Source organism: Peromyscus leucopus, chromosome 7 (genome assembly GCF_004664715.2).
Source record: "Peromyscus leucopus breed LL Stock chromosome 7, UCI_PerLeu_2.1, whole genome shotgun sequence".
In the NCBI taxonomy this organism is placed as follows: domain Eukaryota; kingdom Metazoa; phylum Chordata; class Mammalia; order Rodentia; family Cricetidae; genus Peromyscus; species Peromyscus leucopus.
In genome coordinates, this window is record NC_051069.1 from 98,689,022 (window position 1) to 98,707,879 (window position 18,858).

The 18,858-nt window shown below is 47.8% G+C and overlaps 2 protein-coding genes across 2 annotated transcripts in view; one reads left to right on the forward strand and one right to left on the reverse strand.

Annotated features, from left to right (window-relative positions):
* Window positions 1–18,858, reverse strand: part of Klhl18 (kelch like family member 18) — a 57,952-nt gene that overhangs the window by 9,609 nt on the left and 29,485 nt on the right. The window contains 4 exon segments of the mRNA XM_028886871.2: window positions 1,608–1,830; window positions 3,633–3,769; window positions 5,203–5,363; window positions 13,380–13,578. Coding sequence (XP_028742704.1) covers window positions 1,608–1,830; window positions 3,633–3,769; window positions 5,203–5,363; window positions 13,380–13,578 — 720 coding nt within the window.
* On the forward strand, window positions 8,343–11,133 carry LOC114705177 (neutrophilic granule protein-like). The gene is made up of 4 exons (XM_028886872.2): window positions 8,343–8,626; window positions 9,282–9,383; window positions 10,269–10,355; window positions 10,849–11,133. The coding sequence occupies exons 1-4, from the start codon at window positions 8,450–8,452 to the stop codon at window positions 10,990–10,992; spliced, it is 510 nt and encodes a 169-aa protein (XP_028742705.1). The 5' UTR covers window positions 8,343–8,449; the 3' UTR covers window positions 10,993–11,133.

Below are 18,858 nucleotides of genomic sequence, written 5' to 3' on the forward strand. Positions count from 1 at the left end.
AAGGTAACCTGTAATTGAAAAGGGACAAATGGAACGGGGCCCATGCTGCTAATACCAGGGCATTAACCACAGCGAAGGACAGGAACACCCGAAGGATTCTCCTCCCATGTAACACACCAAACCCACTGACATCCAAAGCAGGGCATTCTCCCAGAGCAGACAGACACGCAAGGAAAGCCACTGACTACAGTCCAAGAAAAAGAGCTGCTTGTGGCTGGGAATATTGGGAAACGAGTCCCTCAGTCACAAAAGCTGCAAAATGTCCAAGAGGTGGTGGCAGTGGGGGACACAGCAAGGTGGGGAGGGAAGAAGAGAGAACTCTGAGAGCATCCTTGGAAGAGGCACATCTCATGCGCACACTGTTTCCTCCAAAAGGAATGTGCGGGGACTTTCCTCCGTGACTCTGGTCTCGGAGTCTGGCACAGCAGATTCCTCCTGGCTCATGGCCTCACACTAATACTGCTGGATGTGGAAGGCGTGTGTCACTTTTGTTCAGCGAAGCCCTCTACACTAACTACTCCCTTACCACACACTCATCACTTGGCCTCTTTTCCCCATTCTCAGTCATGTGATCTTCCAAGTAGAGACCCAGAAGTATGGCAAGGAGAATGGATTTGTGAGGCAAAAGTCAGATCACAGAATTATACAGAAAAACCATTGAAGATCAACTGGCTGGTAGGTTTCAAACTATTCTTTAAAAACTGCACATAATTCTCCTTCCTAAAATTGGGCCATGTCATAGAAGCTCAAACTGCAGGCAAATCTGTTCTGGTTATATGTGCAAGGGCCTTGGGCCTTGGGCCCCTTTCCTTCTCGGTCCCTATGAGGAGAGCCAGAACAGTGACACCTGCCAGCCTGACAGGGCACAAGCGTGGAAGAGCCTGTCCAGTGACACCCTGTGGCATGAACTGCCACCACCTCGGCACATGCCTGATGTGAGCAATGGGGCTGTCTGTCCTCTCTGGACTAAGAAGGTTAAACATGGCACTACCATGATGGTCTCCAACCACACTTCTCAGTCTGGAAATGTGAGCAGGCAAGTGGTGGAGGACACAAATAGCTGGACCAAGTTCGATGATGTACTAGTTCAGTCCACCTTGCAAATACATATGTGCTCACATTGGAGAACGTGTGTGACTCTGCCTAATTCATACACTTCCCGGGTAGTGAGAGCGTAAGTATAGAAAGAAAGCACAGAGAAAATGCTTTGGGTTTCCTTCCATTACTAATGAGGTTAAATCTCCTTATCCTTCAGGTTTCAACTTCAATCCCACCTCTTCCCTGAGATCTTCCAGATGGTCCAGTCCAGTTTCTTGCCCTCCTGGAATCTTCCATAACACTCATTTCCAGTCCTTAGCTGGCACTTACATAACAATACAACTTCCACATGTCCACGTCTTGGCTCCCCAAGTTCCTCAAAGGACAAGGCAGGTATTTTATGTTTAAGCAGATGGGGGCTTGCTCCCAGGAGGTGCTGGCAGTGTGGCTGGCCTGGCAGCAGGATTTCCCCAGGCCAAAGCTTGCATTTTACTTTATTATGTGCCCCTACATGGGGCTCCCCAGATGCTCAGTGTGTGTGTTCAGCCTGCACGTGGCTTCCAGAATACCTTCGCTTGCTATTCATGCTCCCCACTCTGGTCCATGTGTCCGTCTCCGGATTGTAGGCCTCCACAGTGCTCAGCCGCAGCTGACCGTCGTAGCCCCCGATAGCATAGAGAAGCCCATTCACCACAGCCACACCCACACGGCTGCGGGCTGTCGTCATGGGATGGCACTTTTCCCAGCGATTGGCGATCGGGTCGAACACTTCCACCACATTCAGGGAATCACCTGCATAAAAATTTGCTACTCAAATTAAAACAAATGAGACCACTTGTTTAGATCACAGCTACTGGGTATTGATTACATGGATATTTGACTGGATTCTATTAGCTTTTCTCATAAATTACTCAGGGTAACTGGGACCACTACAAACTCTGGCTAGGACAAAGATTTTAGAATCAAATGGGAAGCATTTGCTCTTCAGTAGTTTTCAGTTATAATCAGGTAAGCCTCTTGCTTGAAGTTGGCAATAAAGGGAAATGCATAGAATGCTTGCCCAATGCAGGAAACATGCTAGAGCGAAGGGCATGGCTCCCAATGCCAACGCCACTAATTCTAATGACCAGAAGAGCTGCTCTGTGGCCTTGTCTTGTTTCCAATGGGAAATTAAAGGCTAACAGAGCTGCCGTGAGGATTAAATGGCATAATGGATACAGCACCCAACGTGGTTCTAGAATATGCTGAGAACTCAGTAAACAGTAGTCCCAGAGGCCAGGAATGGTAATTTGAACCATCTCCTTCTCCTCAGACTGTGATTAGCAACTCAAACTATCCTCCTTCCCGTTGCTTGGGAGCCTGAGCACTCGCTACCCTCTTGTGTCTGTCACTGAAGACTTTTACCTTTTCTAGGTCATGCTGTTAACAAGCAGAAGGCTGCTAGTTACCTTTCATAAACCTTAACAGAAAACAAAACTGGGAGCTTCCCACTGACCCTCCCAGAAATGTGACTGTATATAATACATGAGCTACTGACGATGGTGGTTTTGTATTGTTTTGTTTTGGAGGCAGAGTCTCGATACCTATAACCCAGGCTGGCCTCAAACTCAAGACCCTCCTGCCTCAGCCTCTGAAGTGCTGGGATTATAGATGTGTAATCAAGCTGCTGATAATGGGTGGATGTAAACATGTAAGGCTTCACAGGAGGCAGTGCGGAGAATTATAAAGAATTCCAGACCTGGGGTATTAGCAGACCTGGGGTATTGGGTTATCTCAGTCTGGTCCAGAGATTCACATGCAAATGTGAACAGCCTGATTATAGAACTGGGCAGATTCCTTATTGCATTCTCTCTAGAGCTGAGTACATGCTGCAGATAATAAATGCTAGTGGTAAGTGCGGGTTTAAGCACCAGGAGGAATCCCAGTCCTTGTTCTGACCAAAGCAGAGTGTGTACACTGCCCAGGTTCTCTGAGTCTCAACTTGCTCATCTGTAAATTTCAGCTTTGGTGAATTACATGACTCTGAGACAGAATCCCACTATGTAGCCTAGGCTGCCCTGGGCTTTGGGATCTGTCCAGGTGCTGGGATTACAGGTGGGTGTGCCACCGTGCCCAGCCCCACCCCCTTTCCGTTGTTGCTGAGACAGGGTATAGCTACGTGGCTCTGGTTGGCTTGGAAGTCTTTGGCCTTATTTGTAGTAATTCTCCTGCCTCTTATTGTCAAGTACTAAGATTGTAAGCATGTGCTACACTGCCCAGCTTCTTTCTTTCTTTCTTGAGACAGTCTTACTGTGTAACTCAGAGTGGTCTCAAACTCACAATCCTCTTATTTCCATGACGCCAAGTGCTGGAATTATAGGCATGTGTCAGCATCCTAGGATTGTCAAACCTAATCCTTTAAGGCACTTTTAGCGCTGACATCAACTCAATATTATGAATACATAATGAGCTCTACTCTAGGGCAACTATATTAAAATGAGGACAGGAGACAGAGCAGTATAAAGAGGAGGAATTAGAAAAACAGGCTAGCCTGACTGAGTTTGTTCATCCAAGGAGTCCTAGGAAGGCCTCTGCAAGGGGGAGCTGCAAGATACCTGCTGAGTTGAGGCCCCCCACGGCATAGATGAGCCCAGCGATGGATGTGCAGCATCGAGGCCGGGTCCTGAAAGCTGGCAGGTGGGGCCGGCGCTCCGGCATGAGGTGATAGTCCTTTGCTTCATCTACCAGGTCCCTGAAATAAGGTGCAAGAAGCTAGGAAAGGAGGTACCTCCCACCTTGGTCCACATTTACACTGCTGAGTCTGGCTCCTCCAGACCTCAATGTAGGGACATCCGGGAAAATCTTCTGGAAAATTTGATCTATCAGTGCCGGTCTGTCTCTCTCTCGAGCTGGGCATTGAATCGAGAGCCACACACATGCCAGAATGCTATACCTCTGAGCTATATCCCCAACTCTTATGTGAGGTTTCGTGTCAAAGAGTTTGGGGGAGATCAGAGGAAGCCATGCAATGCTACTGAGACATGCTCAAAAGTGAAGGCACAAAAAGAGCAGAGAACATCACAGCTGGTGTAACCATAGCAACCGCCTTCCTTCTAACAGGACAAATCAGAGAACACCACAGCTGGAGTAACCATGGCAACTGCCTTCCTTCTAACAGGCACAAATGAGGTATGATTTTGAAGACAGTGTGGGGGTTAGAATGGAAGGGCTGGGGGAAGCTTACTGGCCGACTTCCTATCAGCACTCAAACCCAGCTCTTCCTTCCTACCCCTGCGACCATCCCATGGCTTACATCCTCCAGTCAATCACCCCTCACCTGCACTGTGGCAATTGTTGCCAAATGCTCCAGATGGACTTCCCTGTCTCTAGCCTGCCTCTCCAGCCCCTCCACACCACAGACCACATTGCTTTTTCTAAGAACCTTCTTTGATAGCTACATACTACTGACAGGATAGTTCATATGCCTCAACATTACCCTTCAGACTGCTCATCACAGGGCCCTAGCTCCCTCCAGCCACACATCCCCACTTCCTGCACACTGTCACAAAGCCTGTACCATGGAACTGACTTCCCCTGAACCTGCTGATCCCAACTATGGGTGAAATAATACAGAACTCAATATGAGAACACCTTGTCAGTAAAGGAAAAAAGAAAACCAAACACTGCACTGTGAATATAACAAACAACTTGAAAGACAGGCCTTTTTCTCTGTTTTAATTGTACAACAACCCATCTTCTGAACTGTGCTGGTGGCTCTGGGTAGAAGTTGCATACACCGGAACACAAGACCCCTCTTTCCTATCACTCACCAGAGGCTAGTGCGCTAGCTACTATTTATTGAAGAAGGCGAGGAGCCCCAGGAAGAAGTCCCATTTGTCCTATCAAGTCAGCTGCCAGTGTGGGCAAGGTCCAGCCAGGCAGCACAGAAGAGCACACTCACGGACTCTCAGTCGACGAAGAACACATAGACAACTTAAGGAAGAAAAAGTTCCTCTGCTCCCATGTGGCATCTCTCTCACCACTATGTGAGTCTTGTGCAGTTCCTGCACCATGGTTCAAGACTCACTGCTTCAAGTCCGTCCTCCCCCGAGCTAGGACAGGTGGCCAGCTCCCCTTCCTTGCCTGGGCCCTGGGCGGTGTCCTGGCCAAGGCCACCACACTTACCTGCATTTGTGACAGCAACGCACCAGGTCGTCTTGCTGGACGCGGTCTGACAGGAACTGGGGCCGGCAAAGAGGCAGGCGGATATGGGACAGCAGCTCTGGCAGGCACGGGCCCCGCTGCTCCCGGTCGTACCTGACCCAGGCCAAGGCCGCTTCAAACACCTACGAACAAAGAGCAGACGCTCCGGCAGCTACACACACCACACTCCTGCCTCCTCGGTCGCAAGTTTTCCTACTGCCTATACTGAGACAGGTCCTCAAGCAACCCAGCTTTCCTCCTACTTGGGTGTGGAATCCATAATTTCTTTCCACTTCTCCAGCTATGCCCTCAGGTCCAGTTTTTCGGGTTTTTTGTTTGTTGTTTGTTTTGTTTTTTGGTTTTTTCGAGACAGGGTTTCTCTGTGTTGTTTTGGTGCCTGTCCTGGATCTCACTCTGTAGCCCAGGCTGGCCTCGAACTCACAGAGAACCGCCTGGCTCTGCCTCCTAAGTGCTTGGATTGAAGGCGTGCGCCACTGCCACCCAGCTAGTCTTGTTTTTGAGACAAGGCTGTCTATGCAGCCCAGGCTGGTCTAGAAGAACTCAAGATCCTCCCAAGTGCTGGGATTACAGATGTGGGAGACCATGGCAAGCTTAGGACCAGTGTTCCGTAACATAAGCCTAGGTTACTGTAAAGCTTCCTGGCTTTCACTATCATTTCCTCTCTGAGTCACAGCAAACTATTTCTCTTCCTTCCTGCTGCTCTTGCATCCCACCAGCTCTAAATTCACTGTACCAGGCAGGCCAGGCCAGTTCCTCTGTTTACACTGTCCTCTCTGCCCTGCAAGCAAAGCCGAGTGGCCACTTCCCCTTTCCCTTCAATTTAAGCCTACTCCTTACTCTCTAGTCTACCTAGGAGCCTTCCTTAATACCTCCAACCACAAGAATATCACTTTTTTTTTTTTTTTTTTTTTTTTTGGTTTTTCGAGACAGGGTTTCTCTGTGTAGCTTTGCGCCTTTCCTGGAACTCACTTGGTAGCCCAGGCTGGTCTCGAACTCACAGAGGTCCGCCTGCCTCTGCCTCCCGAGTGCTGGGATTAAAGGCGTGCGCCACCACCGCCCGGCTGAATATCACTTTTTGAAGCCCCTCAGACCTTACAGATGTCACTTAAATAGATGAACATGAGCCACCCTAAGACACATTACTTAGCAGAAGAAGCTAGAGGGCAAACACTCTGTTCTTCAGATGAGGTGCTTCTATGTCTGTGTCCATACTGAAAGCTCAGGATCCATTCTCTACTGGTCACTAACATTCAAGGGTGGGTACTCTTCAGACATTCAAGAAATTTAGCTGAGTGCGTGCTAACATCTCAATGGCTGCCTCCTAGAAAGTCCTAGCCAAGCCAAGACTTCCTCAGAGGCACAGATGAAAGAATATTGGGAACTCTAGTTGTATCCCTTGCTGAGGGCAGACTAGCAAAGGTCCAGTACGGGGTTGGGCTAGGGCAAGGTTTTAAATTGTGGTTCCTGGGAAACCGACTTTCCACCCTGAAACCCTGTGGTTATCAGGCCTGAGGCAGCTGTGTCTGAGGTACCCTGTGTTGTCTTGCCAACACTTTGATTTCCTTTTCTGCTGACCTTGAACCATCGCCCCCACCCCCAGTAAACAATACATAAGGTGCCATTCTTCTTCTTGATCTGCTTTCCTTCCTTCCATTCTTTTTTTTTTTTTTCTTGTTTATTTGCTTGAGACAAGGTATTTCTGTGTCATCCTGGCTGTCCTGGAACTCAACTGTACACCAGGCTGGCCTTGAACTTTAACACGAGTGCTGGACTAAAAGAACGCACAAAATAAAATGTTTTGTTTTACTGATTTATTTATTTACTGACACAGGGTGCTGTGGGGTGTCTTTCTGTATGCTGTGGATATGTGTTGCTCTAACTGGCTGATAAATAAAGGTAAAGCCACGAAGCCATGTGGCAATGCATAGATTAATAGAAATGGATTAAGCTGTAAGAGCTAGCAAGTGAGAAGCCTAAACCAATAGGCCATAGAACTGGTAATTAACATAAGCCTGTGTGTAATTATTTCATAAGTGGCTGTGGGACCAGGCAGAACACAGGAAAACTTCCATCTACAACAGGGTCTCACTGTGTAGTCCCAGCCTTCCTGGATTTCATAATGTAGACGAGGCTGGCCTTGAACTCACAGAGATCTTCTGTAAGCCCCTTGAGGCCCCAGTGGCCAGGCTCTTCCCCCAAACTTCCAGCCCCTCCAGATGCAGGCAGCCAAACTCTGCCCTATGGGGGAGGGGGGGAGCCAAGATCTGGCCACAGATCCCAGCAATCCCAGGGTACTCTGGAAAATTCTGCTCCACACAACAAACTCTATATAAAGCCTGTCTCCTCCTCAGATCCTTGCTGCCTTTTCCTTCCCTCCCCCAACAGAGGCAGCCATTCTCTTGTCTCTTCCCCAATAAATCTCTTGTGTGACTTGGCTCCCTACTCCAGGACACCTTTCCCCTCAGAGCTGGAACACTAATCCCCTCCTGCCTCTGCCTCCCACATGCTGGGATTAAAGCTGTGCACTACCACACCTTCATTTGATTCTTAAAGACAGGGTCTCACTGTGTAGCCCTGGCTGGCCTGAAACTCACTCTGGAGACCAGACTGGCCTTGAATTTACAGAGATCTACCTGGCTCTGTCTCCCAAGTACCGGGATTAGAGGAGTGTTGCCACATGCCCAGTCCATAAACAATTTGAAAGACCAAGAAGTGATGGCGTTCAGAGTGTGACAGGGATGTATTTTTAAAATGTGTGACACTAGGGTCTCCCCTGAGTGTAGCCTCAAAACGATCGTCTCCTTGTGAAGCTGGATGAAGAACTCCATGTGGAGTCCATGGGTTCTGGGCAGCTGTTATTGGGATCCAAGAGGGGAGCCAGGTAGAGAGAGAAGAGCTGTGAATGGGGCAGGTCTGGAGGGTCCAGCAGGGGCACTGAGGCCCAGAGTGAACAGGCATGCCCAGCTGACAACAAGGCTCTTGCTTCTAGCTCAGGACTCACTTCCAGGTCCTGGGCTGTTGCCCAAACCTCCTTCCTCTCTTGGCCAACGGTGTTTCATAACATTGGCCAATAATGACCTCCAGCCAAGGAGAGAAGGGGCCCCCTCTCTGGAGCCATCGGCCACTTATGTCGCCAGCTGTCCTTGAGCAAGGCAGCCTAAGCACCACCTAAATAAAAGGAGTCACGAGTGGCAGTGTGTCAGAGACAATGGCAAGGCTGTGGAAGACATGTGTATTGGTGGTGGCCTTGGCTCTGGTAGCCTGTGAAGCCCAGCGTCCACCGACATATGAGGATATTGTCAAGCAGGCCATAGAGGCATTTAACAATGGGCGTCCAGGGAAGCCCCTCTTCCGCCTGGTAGATGTCACCGTGCCATCTGGTCAGGTGAGTGTCTGCCACCCCAGCCTGGGAAGCAGGTAGTGTAGAAGGTTTCTCTTACCTGGGCACTGGGGATGTAGCTCAGTTGGTAGAGTGTTTGCCCTGGGGGCATGAAACCCTGGACTTGAACCCCAGCACTCGGCAGGTGGAGGCAGGAGGATCAGAAGTTCAGAGTTCGTCTCAGCTGTATAATGAGCTCTAGGCCAGCCATTTCGTCTACTCACAGGAAGGACAAGACTGTACTGTCAGCCTGTCTCCTGGCATGAGACCGGAAGGGAGGGGATTTTTATTCCTACTTTATACAGGACGGTACTGAAGGGCAACTGAAGAGTGTCATACAGCTATCTGTGGCAAACACCACAACCCCTCCCCCCTTTAGACAGAATGTCACGTAGCCCAGGCTGCCTGGGATTGATGTGTAGCCCAGGCTGCCCTTGAACTCACACAGATCTGCCTCCTGAGTGCTGGGATTCAGGCATATGGCACCACACCCACTGACTGTACCTTTAGGTCTGTTATGGCCATTTAATAAGCCCCAGACTTGGGTGGACAGGGTAGACCTGGACAGGGCTGACACAGGAAGTAGCACCCGACCCGCTGTGCTTTGCTCCCAAATACGTACGAGAGAGATGGTTGTGAGTTCTCTGTTGCTTTTTTTTAGAATCCCACTAGCAAATTCCCACTCAAGTTCAGGATTAGCGAGACCGACTGCATCTCCGTCCCGGAAAGACAGCCTCAAAACTGCAACTTCCTGGAAAATGGGGTGAGGCTCCTTCTCCCAGCTCCCAGACTGCCTTGCAGAGGAACAAAAGTTCTCTCCTCTCCTGGCTCCGTCCACATCACTTGGCCACTTCACCATCAGCAGTTTCAATATTGAAGCCTTTTTCAAAATCACATTTTGGGGTCCTGAGACGGTTTAGTGCATAAAGAAACCCTGGAACTGACATGGTAAAGACCACTGACTCCCACAGGTTGTCCTCTGACCTCTACAGGCATGCACTCTCACACACCTCAAATAATTGTTAGAAAAAAGCAAAGCCAGACTTTCTCTAATACCTTTTCTTACTTTAAGTTATTGCAATTACTTTCTAAAACAGCAATATGTAGCTCCGTGGTAGAGTCTTGCATAGCATGTTCAAGGCCCTGGGTTTGATTCCCAGTGCCACACAAGGTGGGTGTGGGGGGAGGTACTGCCTGCTAAAACCTACTAAATATAAAAAAGAGCAGAATGGCCAAGTGTGTCTAATCCACTAGAGAGGTTGCTTTTTTAAAACAGAACCAGAAAGTAACATACTTCAAATGTTCTTTTACCATTCACACTGAAAGCAATGGTTACATTTCCTGACTCACCACCTCATTTCCCAGGGACAGGCTCAGCTGTTGAAGTGTCTTCACCCAGGACCTTCAACAAACACGGTTTTCTCTGGGCATGATAATTTACAGGTGCCTTCTCCTCTATAATGTATATGGATGTCCCGTTGTTTACATGAATGGGTGTGCATCTGTCCTTCCCATCCACTGTCTCTCTTTGCTGGCTCTGGCTTGCATCTCTGGTTTGAGGACAGTGCCTGCCTCTCTCCAGAAATGTGACAAGATGCCTCTAGCTCCTGTTCTGTTCCCCCCCCCCCCCCCCCCCTGCCCCTTACAGGAGGATCGAAACTGCACAGGTCAATTCATCAGAAGACGGCTCTCAACCTCCTTGACCTTGAGCTGTGACAGGGATTGCAGTAGAGAGGTGAGCAGCTTGCTGCCCCGCGTCTCCTCCGGGTTTCTCACTGCGGAGGTCCAATCCTGAGGTCACCCATCCCCCTTGCTGGGCTCTCTTGGGCTCTGGAGTCACTGCCTGTGTATGTGCTGCACACACAGGGTCTTCATCTGCAAACAGAGCCAAGCCCTTTGCAGCAAGTGTCTGGAAAGGTGTGGCGTGTGCTGTGTCTGATGGCTTAGACCTTCCCACTGTTTGCAGAGGAGGGGCCTGGAAGAGTTCTAGAGGGGACTCTGGTGCCCTGTAACACCAACTCTCTGGTGGCCAGTGGGAGCCCACCTCCTCCTCATCCAGATCTGCCCAGGCCCTCTGGGTTCTGGTGGATGGAGGTTAGGCTTCCATGTCCCATCATGCCTTGTAACTGATGCCTCTGTCGCCTCACCCTCTCCTTGAGGGGAAGACCACAGGCAGGTTGGGCACCATCTAGTGTGCTGGTGGTGACTGTCTGGCTTTTCTCCTACAGGGTGCCCAGGTAAACGGTTTTCCTGATGACCCTGTGGCAGATGTCTCTGAGGAGGACCAGCCCAAAGATCTTCCCCCTAACATCAGGAACATTTATGACAATGCCAAGTATGACATCATCAACAACATTCTTCATAATTTCTAGGGCTGGAATAGGGAGGGGAGGCTCCCTGCCACCCTGCCCTCCTCTTCCCCACTACCCACCTCCCTCTGCTGCCCTCAGGACCCTGCTTCCTGCACTTCCCAGGAAGGCCCCAGTAAACAGTGTATAAGATGTTATACTTCTTGTTTTGTTCTGTTTGTTTGAGACAGGGTTTCTCTGTGTAGCTCTGTCTGTGCTAGAACTCACTCTGTAGACCAGGCTGGCCGTGAACTCAGAGATCTACCTGCCTCTTTGTCCTGGAGTGCCAGGATTAAAGGCATGTGCCACCATCCCTGGCTGCTTCTAGGGATGTTTCTGTCTCTGCTTCCCACCTTGTAATGGCAGTATTAGAATTACAGAGGCCATGGCTGTGCCTAGCTCGCTGTAGGCTCATGCTAACAGCACAAGCTCTTCACCCACTGAACTCAGAGTCATTTCCTTAGTCCAGGGTAGGGCTCTTGGTTGCAACTCTTCTAAGTGGCTCAGATTTTGACTAGACTTCTCAATGGCTCAAAGGCAGCAGTGACGCCCGGTGTTTGCCTGACAAAACTTCTTCCTCTGTATTCAATGTCCATCACTGCCAGCCCTCACCATTCTGTCTCAACACTCAGTATCCTCGTCAGCCCACTTACACTATACCCTTGTTGATATGGAAGAGCATCCTTTGCTCCTCTCTGACTATTAACACTGTCTGATTTTATTTTAATTTTTCTTGACCACTCCAAGAAGATAATACTTTTCTTTGGCTTTATCTATAACTCTACGGTTATAAACAGTTTTCAAGAGCTTCTCAATTTCATAGTGGGGTGTGTGTGTGTGTGTGTGTGTGTGTGTGTGAGAGAGAGAGAGAGAGAGAGAGAGAGAGAGAGAGAGAGAACGTATGTCACATGTGTGTGGGTGCCCATGACAGAAGAGGTGATGGATACCCTGGAGCTATACTTACAGGCAGTTGCAAGCTGCCCAATATGAGGAAACCAGACATGGGTCCTCTGGGAGACCTGTCCCATTCACAGCTCTTCTCTCTCTACCTGGCTCCCCTCTTGGATCCCAATAACAGCTGCCCAGAACCCATGGACTCCACATGGAGTTCTTCATCCATCTTCACAAGGAGATGATCGTTTTGAGGCTACACTCAGGGGAGACCCTAGTGTCACACGTTTTAAAAATACATCCCTGTCACACTCTGAACGCCATCACTTCTTGGTCTTTCAAATTGTTTATGGACTGGGCATGTGGCAACACTCCTCTAATCCCGGTACTTGGGAGACAGAGCCAGGTAGATCTCTGTAAATTCAAGATCAGTCTGGTCTCCAAAGTGAGTTTCAGGCCAGCCAGGGCTACACAGTGAGACCCTGTCTTTAAGAATCAAATGAAGGTGTGGTAGTGCACAGCTTTAATCCCAGCATGTGGGAGGCAGAGGCAGGAGGGTATTAGTGTTCCAGCTCTGAGGGGAAAGGTGTCCTGGAGTAGGGAGCCAAGTCACACAAGAGATTTATTGGGGAAGAGACAAGAGACTGAGCTCTTAACCACTGAACCATCTCTCCACCCCACAAAATCCAGCTCTTCAAAGTCAAGGTGCCTTTTATTCCAGACCTGTACCAATAAATGGCATTGGCAGAGAACACACCCCAAAGCCGAGCACTGTAAGCTTACGCCCAATCACCAGACCCTGCTCCCTAGCGAGCCCTCCCCATCTCTCACCACCGTCCACTCACACATTTCATCCCTCAGATTTCTAATAGTCTTCCTTCATGTTCATTCTCAGCGGAGAAGAGAGAAACCAATCAGGGCAGCACGTCAATAAGAGAGTTCTCCTAGCACCTCCCTCCTCTGGCAGCCTGCACACCAGCTCTGCCCGGGGCTGCTCTGGATGCGGTGGCTTCTGCTCCTGTCTAAAGCCCAACCCCTGTTGCCTTACACTCTGATTCTTCTCACTTCAGGACGCCATCCAACCACCATTTTCTCATTTCTCTTGCATCACCAATTTCCCCCTCCTCTGGAAAGTCCCACCAACAGTAAAAGATAATACTTTTCTCGCCTTAGCAGTAACAACAATAACACTCTCTCCAACTTCAAGTGCTTCATTTCCAGTTTATGGCAATATTATTTCTAATAATAAATATTGCAATTAAACCAAGTTCTAACAATCAGGGAAATGTAGCTGATAAATATACTGTTATTTAGATACTAAAATAAAAGCAAGTTTTTAGGAAAAACACACGTAACAACACAAACCCCACAATACATAAAAATCATAAAAATTGTATGTTCATTTGTTAAAAGAGGAAGGAGAGAAGGAAGGAAGGGAGGGAGGGAGGGAGGAAGGGAGGAAGGAAGGAGACAAAGGAGCTTGCCCTCTCTGTGGACAGACCGCTCCTCTGCTCACTGACCTGCTCCTCTGACTTCACATTCAGCTCATCCCGAGACACCAGCTCAAGCACGTCTTCCAAGGGCAGGGCCAGGAACTCTTCAGACAGGGACACTTCCACAAAGTGCTGGTGGATGAAGCTGTTGGCTGCATCATACAGAACAGCACACATCATTGTCTCGGCAAACTGGCGCACGCCCAGGCAATTTTTGGGGTGAAGCCTTTGACATAAGATGAAAAGAAAAAGTTTAGAGGAAGGAATAATGTTATCTTCAGTCATACTCAAAATGGTTTTGGGCACAGCCATGGAACAAAAGCCCTATTTTGTTCCCAGTTTTACTGGAACCCCCCATGATATCAGGTACCCCTCTCTAAGACTCACTTCTAACAGTATTAAATTAAGATGGGCTAGCCTCAAGTCTTTGCTTCTTGGGGCATGGCCCTCTGCATGTCAAAGTGGAGTAGACTCTAGGGAAGTCCTGTGAAGCAGCTGTCAGATGTAAAGAGTATGCACTGGGAAACCCTGTCACCACATCCAGCTGTGTGGTTCCTGAGAGGATCCGGGGCACTATTCCACCTCTAAGCACCAGGAAGGAGAGGCATGGAAGAGACACTTTCTTCAATACAGGGAGCATTACACGTTTTTCTTATTTTAGGTAAAGAGAGGCTCTCTAAGAATTTAGTGTTATCCCAAGGTATTTTATGTTATTTGTGGCTATTGTAAAGGGTGATGTTTCTCTGACTTCTTTCTCAGCCCTTTTATCATTTGTGTATAGGAGGGCTACTGATTTTTTTGAGTTGATCTTGTATCCTGCCACTTTACTGAGACCATTTCCTAAATAAAACACCAACAGCACAGACCCTGAGCACAACTAATTAATTAATTGCCCTCTCTGTGGCAGACCCAATTAATAAATGGGACCTCTCGAAATTGAGAAGCTTTTGCAGGGCAAAAGACACAGTCAATAAGACAAAAAGACAGCCAACAGAATGGGAAAAGATCTTCATCAACCCCACATCTGACAGAGGATTGATCTTCACAGTATATAAAGAACTGAAGAAACTAGACATCAAAATACTGAACAGTCCAATTAAAAAAATGGGCTAAAGAGCTAAACAGAGAATTCACAAAACAAGAATCACAAATGGCTGAAAGACATTTAAATAAATGCTCAACATCCTTAATCATCAGAGAAATGCAAATCAAAACGACTCTGAGATACCACCTTACACCTGTCAGAATGGCTACGATCAAAAACACCAATGACAGTCAATGTTGGAGAGGATGTGGAGCAAAGGGAACACTCCTCCACTGTTGGTGGGAATGTAAACTTGTACAACCACTGTGGAAATCAGTATGGCGGTTTCTCAGAAAATTAGGAATCGAACTACCTCAAGACCCAGCCATCCACTCTTGGGCATATACCCAAGGAATGCTGATTCATACCATAAAGATACATGCTCAGCTATGTTCATAGCAGCACTATTTGTAATAGCCAGAACCTGGAAACCACCTAGATGCCCGTCAACGGAAGAATGGATAAAAAAAATGTGGTACATATACACAATGGAGTACTACTCAGCAGAGAAAAACAATGAAAGCATGAAATTTGCAGGCAAATGGATGGAACTAGAAAAAATCATCCTGAGTGAGGTAACCCAATCCCAGAAAGACAGTCATGGTATGTACTCACTCATAAGTAGATTCTAGATATAAAATAAAGAACAATCAGACCACAATCCATAGAACCATGGAGGCTATATATATATAGCATGGAGGTCCCTAGGACGACTGTGGCTTATAATAAATTTCGGTTTTACTCAATTATTGAAAAAAAAATAGCCAAACGAATGGAAACACATGAACTATGAACCAAAGGCTGAGGGGCCCCCAGCTGGATCAGGCCCTATGAATAAGTGAGACAGTTGATTGGCTTGATCTGTTTGGAGGTTATCTAGGCAGTGGTATCAGGTCCTGGGCTCATTGCATGAGTTGGCTGTTTGAAACCTGGACTTATGCAGGGACGCTTGGCTCAATCTGGGAGGAGGGGACTGGACCTGCCTGGATTGAGTCTATCAGGTTGATCTCAGTCCTCGGGGAGGCTTTGCCCTGGAGGAGGTGGGAATGGGAGTGGGCTGGGGGGAAGGGGAGGGGGTGGGAAGGGAGAGAACAAGGGAATCTGTGGCTGTTATGTAGAACTGAATGGTATTGTTAAATAAAAAAAAAAAAATCTCACATTGAAAAGATGATGACATTCCAGGACAGCCAGAGCTGTTAGAGAGAGAAAGGGGGGGGGGGATATGATGACAACTATGCAAACTATGCACTGAGTAGGGCTGCAGCTACGATGAAGAGAGAATGTGTGAACCAGTGTGGTGGTACGTGCCTTGTAGTCCCAGTGATTGGGACAGTAAGGCAGGAGAATCACTTGAGCTCAGAAGTTTGAGGCCACTCTAGGCCACATAATCTCTAAAAACAAATGAACAAACAAATAAAGCCAGGCATGGTGGTACATATCTGTCATCCCAGCACTGGAGAAGTGGAGGCAGGAAGATCAGGAATTTAAGATCAGCCTGGACTACGTGAGACCCTGTCTCAGAGAAACACAACATGTCCGGGGAGCTGGCTCAGGGGATAAAGCCCTGCGCCTGAGGAGTTTGGTCCCCAGGACCCACCAAAAAGCTGTAGGTAGTCATCTCCACTGGATATCCCAGTGAGACTGGAGGGGAGGCAAGAAAATGGATGGTCACAGGCCAGTTAGCCTGGAGCTCTCAGCACAAGTAGCAGAAACGAGGGAGACTGCCTTAACAGGGTGACATGAGGCTCCAACCCATCCTGGAAGCCGTTCTCCGACCTCCATTCATTTGCCTTAGCATGCATGCCCCTCTCAAGATAGATAACAACAACAAACACAAAAAACGAGCAAAACTTAAAAAAATAGTGTTTTCAGGCCCGTGAGCAAGCTCAGCAGATAAAGGAGCCTGTTTCCAAGCCTGACAACAACCTCAATTCAACCTCTAGGACCCACATGATGAGAGGAGAAAACCGACTCCCATAAGCTGTCCTCTGATCTCCATATGCACGCCATAGCATGTGTGTGCCCACGTAAACACACAAAAGGTAAAAAAAAATAGTGTTTGCTCCAGCAGATGTATAAACAAAATTGGAACATACAGAAATTTGCACAGTCCTTGTGCAAAGCTAACATGTAAATTCCTGGTGTCCCTTCACACACACACACACACACACACACACACACACACACACACACACGTTTTTGGTTTTTTTTTTTTTTTTTTTTTTTTTTTTGATAGCACTAAGGTTTATCGGAACATCACAGTACAAATGCCGGGGCTTTCCTTTCATATTTTTATTAGTAAACAAAGTTGAAATTTAATTCAGCATGTTAATGTCTACTGTTATTATTACTACACTGTTATGCAGTTAGTTTGTAATTGTTTTAGGTAATTATATAAATCAGAATTATGAACATCTCTATACATAACATGCTATTATGTATATCAAGGATAATGAATAAAATCTTAAACAATGAAAAAAAGTGAAGGAAGAAAAAGAATGGGGGCTAGAGAGATGGGTCAGTAGTTAAGGACATTTGCTACTCTTCTAGAGGACCCATGTACCCTATCAGATAGCTTACAACCATGTGACTCCAGTTTCAGGGGATTTGATGGTTTCTTCTGACCTCTGAGGGTACTCACACACATGGCTTACATCTGTGCACACACACAATAAACAAAACGAATGCAGGCAAGATACTAGCCTGGTGCCTGGTATGAAGCTGCCGCTGTTTTGGTTTCTATTATGTTTGTTTTTCTTACTTTTGAGCAAACTCAGTGTGGGTCTGAAGTCTTAGCGACAGCAGCAGACACTGGGAGACCAAATTTTCCAAACTTTACTTTCCTATCTCCCTCTAGAGTCTTGGCTGTCTTGGAATTCACTATGTAGTCCAAGAAGTGGCCTTGAACTTGAGGCCACCCCCTTGCTTCAGCCTTGAGTGCTCTGATGACAGGCAGGAGTGACCACATCTGGCACCTCAGCGCGTTTTCCAAGGCCAGGGAAACAAAACCACTACCTGAAGCAGCAGACAGGACAGGGAGGCAGTGAGCATGGGGCTCGGGATACAGCACATCTCAGTGCTTTTTCTAGAGCACTTCGGTGGTTAAGTGAGATGTTAAAGCACTTTACCAATGTAAGGTGACGAGGATAAACCTGGGCTCCTGCAGCAGGTGCTGCATTCATGCCCAAAACCCAACCCCACTCACTGGAGCTGAGTAGAGCCTACAGATAGGGACAGAATGAGCCATGCACCTAATGGCATTCCTTTCCATGCTTTCCTCAGGCTAGGATTCCTGTATCTGTGATCAGCCTGATTTAATACGGAGCACCAATCATGCCTTCCCAAGTGAACTGTACTTCTACACCTGCATGACAGAGTAACCTGTGAGGAAACAGAAGTCACCTGCAGGTGGAAATGGAAGAGACAATGGCCACATAGCAAATGGGTTCATTCAGAAGGATGAAGACAGGGAGGGAAATAAAGCCAAAGGGAAACAGAGACGCCCCACCCATAGCAATCTTCTTCACCGACAGCTCAATTTTGTCCTAAAGAAACTGTATTGGCTGGCAGTGGTGGGGCACGCCTTTAATCCCAGCACTCGTGAGGCAGAGCAGGCGGATCTCTGTAAGTTCGAGGCCAGCCTGGTCTACAAAGCGAGTTCCAGGAAAGGTGCAAAGCTACACAGAGAAACCCTGTCTCAAAAACCAAAAAAAAAAAAAAAAAAAAAAGAAAGAAAGAAAAGAAAAGGAACTGTATTGGTATAACACGCTCCTGAAGACAGACACCAGGGATATGAAGGACAGTCACTGAGTTGTTTCACTGATGCATTTCATCTTCAGTTTAGCTGAAGACTGGTGACGAAGCTCAATGGTATTAGGAGATCTCTGATCACACCGTGAGACTCCAAGATTATGTTAATAAAATTAACCTTTGATCAGGAGGTGGAGCTAGCGACTAGTTGACAAGAATTAGCCATAGAGAATATGGAGGACCCAGGAAGATGGATAGAGAGATGCACACAGGGGGTTGGGATTTAGCTCAGTGGTAGAGCGCCTAGCAAGCGCAAGACCCTGGGTTTGGTCCTCAGCTCGAGAGAGAGAGAGAGAGAGAGAGAGAGAGAGAGAGAGAGAGAGAGAGAGAGAGAGAGAGAGAGAGAGAATATGTTTTGGTTCAGGATGGGTGGAGAGATGCTTTCTTGCGAGGTCTCTGGCCAAAAAGGAAGGTCAGCTTGTTGCTTCTTGGTCTCTGAGCTAGCAGGTTTTCACCCCAACATCTAACTCCGGGCTCATTATTGGTAAATAGAACAACTCAGATAAAATCAACACAGTGGAAGAGCACTCACCATGTACAAGGCCTTGGGTTTGACTCCCTAGTACCTCAAGGGGGAAAAAATCCACCCAAACCATCTACTTCTGAGAGAAG

Bases quoted from the DNA above. Each gene is read 5' to 3' on its own strand.
- LOC114705177 (XM_028886872.2), top strand. From the start codon at position 8,450: ATGGCAAGGCTGTGGAAGACATGTGTATTGGTGGTGGCCTTGGCTCTG. The intron at 9,384-10,268 runs GTGAGGCTCCTT...TGCCCCTTACAG, and splicing joins GCAACTTCCTGGAAAATGGG to GAGGATCGAAACTGCACAGG. The intron at 10,356-10,848 runs GTGAGCAGCTTG...TTTCTCCTACAG, and splicing joins ACAGGGATTGCAGTAGAGAG to GGTGCCCAGGTAAACGGTTT.